Source organism: Haemaphysalis longicornis, unplaced genomic scaffold (genome assembly GCF_048455015.1).
Source record: "Haemaphysalis longicornis isolate Haplotype H1 unplaced genomic scaffold, Haemaphysalis longicornis Haplotype H1 scaffold_10, whole genome shotgun sequence".
NCBI lineage: Eukaryota > Metazoa > Arthropoda > Arachnida > Ixodida > Ixodidae > Haemaphysalis > Haemaphysalis longicornis.
Window position 1 is genome coordinate 74,226,074 of NW_027526204.1, and position 4,376 is coordinate 74,230,449.

At 51.8% G+C, this 4,376-nt stretch overlaps 1 protein-coding gene across 1 annotated transcript; it reads left to right on the forward strand.

The window, feature by feature from the left end:
* The first annotated feature begins 339 nt into the window (after window positions 1-339).
* Window positions 340-2,423, forward strand: LOC144158772 (uncharacterized). Its single transcript, XM_077689911.1, has 2 exons — window positions 340-785; window positions 1,323-2,423. Exons 1-2 carry the CDS (start codon window positions 462-464, stop codon window positions 2,307-2,309), a joined length of 1,311 nt encoding a protein of 436 aa, XP_077546037.1. The 5' UTR covers window positions 340-461; the 3' UTR covers window positions 2,310-2,423.
* The last annotated feature ends 1,953 nt before the right edge of the window (window positions 2,424-4,376 follow it).

A 4,376-nucleotide genomic window follows, 5' to 3' on the forward strand; every position in this document is an offset into this window, starting at 1 on the left:
CGCCTCATCGCCTGCGTTGCGTCGGCGCGTTAAACCCCACAATCAATCAATCAATCGATGGCTCCGGAACTTTGTCGCGCAACGTTCGAGACCTGAAACTGCACAAAAAGCAAGTTTTCAGATCCATTATTAGCTGCGGAAAAGGTTTCCATTTCGCTGTAAAAATACAGAGTAATCACTGCTGAAAGAACTGCCAAGCTGTACATGAAATTCTTCCCGCGTTACATTCAGGCCTGGCATATCGTTTTGCCGCCAAAGATAGTGCCGCCATGAGTATACTATAGATTAGAAGGCGAGAACGTCGTTTCCCAATGCAGCAGCCTCAAACGTCAGCGTACGCGTGTCATCCACTTTCTTCTGGTGTCACGTGGTGCAACTTATCCAGCCCTGCGTGCACCGCCAAAGGCAAACATAAGCAAGCGGGAAGCCTTTCGAAACCAGTGCGCGGGCTGGTAGGAATTATGAAGGGGTTCAAAGAAGCACAGCCACTGTGCGTGTACGGCCTGGAGGGGTGCGAGTACCTGGAATGGCGTCCCATCACGTTCGTTAGGCCACCGCCCAAGAGCTACATGTGTCCTTGCTGCGGCGTCGTCCTGGGCACCTCGCACGGCTGCCAGCGGCGGTACTCGTGCGACCACGTTCTCTGCCGGCCATGCGTGGCCAAGCTGGAGGAAGACGGCATCTCTGGGTGCCCACTGCACCCCGGCAGCAAGGTTGCGGAGGCCTTCCCTTCCTACGACGCGGCGCACAGGGAAGCCAGAGCGACCACCCTCAACGCCATCGCGGTAAGACCCTTGAACCCCGCTTGAGGGGAGAGCGCAACTTCAGTGTCACGGGCACCTTAGCAGTGCTGTAAAACGCGCCAGGAATTTATGGTCTCTCGTGAACTCTCGCCCAAGGCCATCAAAGTCGCGCTGAATATACCAAACGATTTGAAATTGCACATGACGGATCATCTACGGACCGTATGCACGTGCTTTATCGCAACTTCCTTTCGTGCGAAAAGTTCACGCTTGACGAATTCTGGAGTCTGCAGTAGTACTATTAGATTCTCGTAGAATACAACTGTGCAGAACATGAACTTGCCGTCGCATAGAATCCGTGTTTTACTTTCGTTCATGAGTGTATTGGTTTGGGCGAGTTGGTACATCTGGCGTATTGAAGCGCAGCAAAGACGAGGACAGGAACACAGACGACGACACACAGAGCGCTGTGTTCCTGTCCTCGTCTTTGCTGCGCTTCAATACGCCAGATTTACTTCCGTATTTTATCGCGTGGCGTTCAAGATAGTGGCGTGTTAAACTGTTCCCTTTCCAACCCAGGTTTTCTGCATCAATCGCCGGCATGGCTGCACTTTCATGGGAAGGCTGTGTCGGCTTGTGCACCACGTGCAACACGACTGCCGGTTCAACGAGGTTTCGTGCCGTGAATGCGGTCGCGTCGTTCCGCACACGGACGTGCGCCTGCATCTCGAAAGCGGCTGCTCTGCCGGACCTCGGCGCCTCTCCGCAAGTAATGCCAACAACGTAAACGGAGCGGCCAGTGGCAAGGTAGGCACGGAGTTACGCCCAGAGCGAGCAGCAGACGTCCACGAAAGACAAGACTGCCAGCCAGAGTGTGAGGCCGATGCCTCAAACGGTGTTGGGTCCGGCCGTTCTAGTGATTGGACGTTGATTGGGTCGCCAGACGAAACCGCATCTCGGGCTTTAGTCCCGAGCAGGAGTGACGATCTTGAATGTATTCTTGTGCTGAAGATACCGTCATCCTCCTGGTACGACCGACCAACAACAGCGCCTCCAACGGCCCTTCTTGAAACCGAGACCGCCAGAAGCAGGCAGAGTTCTGTGACGAGCGTTCCTGACGATCAGGTGTTGATCGACTGGCCAGAATCGCCAGACCGCCCTCCCGTACCTGAATGGGGGGTCGATGGCGATGAGGAGGCTTCCCTGCGCGGATTCCGTTTCAAGGTGCGTCACTTTCGCGCCGAACTGGACGACTCCTGCTCGGGTGACCGAACAACCAAGTTTGTTATCTTCGAGCTTCTGGTGAAGAAGGCTCCTGGTAACGACGTTGTTGAGAGTTGCGGTGTCGAGTCAACTGTTAGGTGGGAACGGGTGAGCTTGGCACTCAAACACCCGCTTGGCGAGGAAGGCTTTCGACTGCAGGCCTTCAACAGTGTCCCCGCGGTTCGGGGACCCGGCGTGGCTGACCAGTGGTCGAAGGTGGCCGTAACGACTCCGGTCGAGTGGGTGACCGTCCGCGAGTTCATCCTGTGCGACCGCGCTGATATCGTCGTCCGGTTCTGCTGAGTCTTTTCCCCACGCACGTCGACGTTATGACTGTCTTGAAATGTTTTTCCACCACCTTACGTTGCATGAATAAACGTACACTATCAAGCACTTATTCAGCAGTGACCACTGTCTGCGCTCGCACCCGCCAGATTCTCTAAAGCTGTGTAAAAACTGTGGGCTACGGATTCCTTCGTCCTGTCTGCTTGCTGCTTTCCGTGCTTCGTCGAGGTTTATGGGAAATCCCTTGCATAGAAATTGGAGGCACCACTATGGAGTCCATTGCTTTATTTCCCTGTCTCGACAAAATTTCTGATCCACACCTGCCATTTTCACGCTTCCTTCGAGTTCGTCTATCCGGAGTTTGCTGCATGTATAGGCAAGACCGTTCCAAACTAGGCAAAATGGTGGCGAGCAGCATGCATATCAGCACCATTCAGAAAACACTAGGCATATCTTAAACAAAGTTAAATACGGAACAGGAAGGAGCACCGTTCTTTTGATTGGTTTAAATGCATAGGCTTTAGAAACGTTGTCTATTACAAGCGAGGTAAAATTCCACCCAGGTCTACTGGGAGAAGACTGATCCTTGACAACATTTGTAGAGAAGCAAGTATACGCGCGGCCCTTTCTTTAAGGCTGAAAGTTGGGCTAGTTGGTGTTGACTTAGAACTGTTTCACCAGCGAAAAAAGACAGGTACCAGAAAGAAGTAAACAGGACAATCGCTAGCTGTTTGCTTCTTTTTAGGTCCGTTTCTTTTTTCGCTGGTAAAATGGTTCTAGGCCATTTCTTTATTTCAGTGTATTCTGGTGGGCTTGGATAGCCAGCCCGGACAAGGACATCCCGGTTCTGAGAAGGCCCCACCTGAACAAGACACTGAGCATGTGAAGCTCGTTATAAAAAAATATTCATTACTGCACAACGAAGACCTGCTTTCTGAAAGCGATGGGCTGGACTAAGTTAACTGCGATATGTCTTCACGTTTTTGTGGGAAGGACCACTGGTTGTTCAAAGATCGTTCTCTCTCCCTTTGAAAAGACTTGATTTAGATACACTTGAACTATGCTGATTCGACGTATAACGACCATCTGCCGTTAATGGAGAGAGAGATCGGGAAAAGCAGCAACAGAGGGAAAACAAAAGTTAAATAAAAATGGCACGCAATGAAGTGCAACGAAAAAACTCGAAATAAAGTTAAAGAAAAGAAAAAAAAATTGAGCGAATGGAGCCCAGGAAGCGCTGAGCGAAGACTACGTCACGATTACGTAAGACGTTAATGGTACGTTTTACGTAATCGTGGCGTGGTCTTGGAGAACTCGTCACCATTTGGTAGGATCCACCCATTTTTGCTAAAGTGATCGAGTGGCGGCGCTGGGGAGGGGCTTCGACTAGTTAACCGAAATGTAGAAAGAGGGTGTCAGTGGTCCCATATATACGTGACTGGATAAAAATTCCCCGCATTTCCCCGAGGGGAAGAATGTGAAAGTGCGAATGCACGAGTTGAATTTGCGTGGTTCGGTAATGTTCGCGAAAGAGAGATCACACACACACACACACACACAACTACAAAGAAAGAAAGATGCATTTATTCACAGACACCTATTTGTGTTGTCGTTGTACTTGATTGCTAGAGCGGATCTCAGCTTTGAAATTTCGTGTCAGTACTCCTTTAAGCGGGTGCATTAGCCCTTCTCACGCCCGATTCCTGGCCAATCCCCCACGTGGGTATGTGCCATGTCAGCGGCCAGGCAGCGCGCGCCCATCTCCCCCCGTTGCCAAGGAAGACGAGGAGATTCCTGGCCAATCCCCCACGTGGGTATGCAATGCGGACATCGCCAATTGATTGCTAGAGCGGATCTCAGCTTTGAAATTTCGTGTCAGTACTCCTTTAAGCGGGTGCATTAGCCCTTCTCACGCCCGATTCCTGGCCAATCCCCCACGTGGGTATGTGCCATGTCAGCGGCCAGGCAGCGCGCGCCCATCTCCCCCCGTTGCCAAGGAAGACGAGGAGATTCCTGGCCAATCCCCATCTCCCCCCGTTGCAAAGGAAGACGAGGAGATTCCTGGCCAATCCCCCACGTGGGTAT

Excerpts from the sequence above, each read along its gene's own strand:
- LOC144158772 (XM_077689911.1), top strand. The coding sequence starts at position 462 with ATGAAGGGGTTCAAAGAAGCACAGCCACTGTGCGTGTACGGCCTGGAG. Across the intron at positions 786-1,322 it reads CCACCCTCAACGCCATCGCG|GTTTTCTGCATCAATCGCCG; the intron begins GTAAGACCCTTG and ends TTTCCAACCCAG.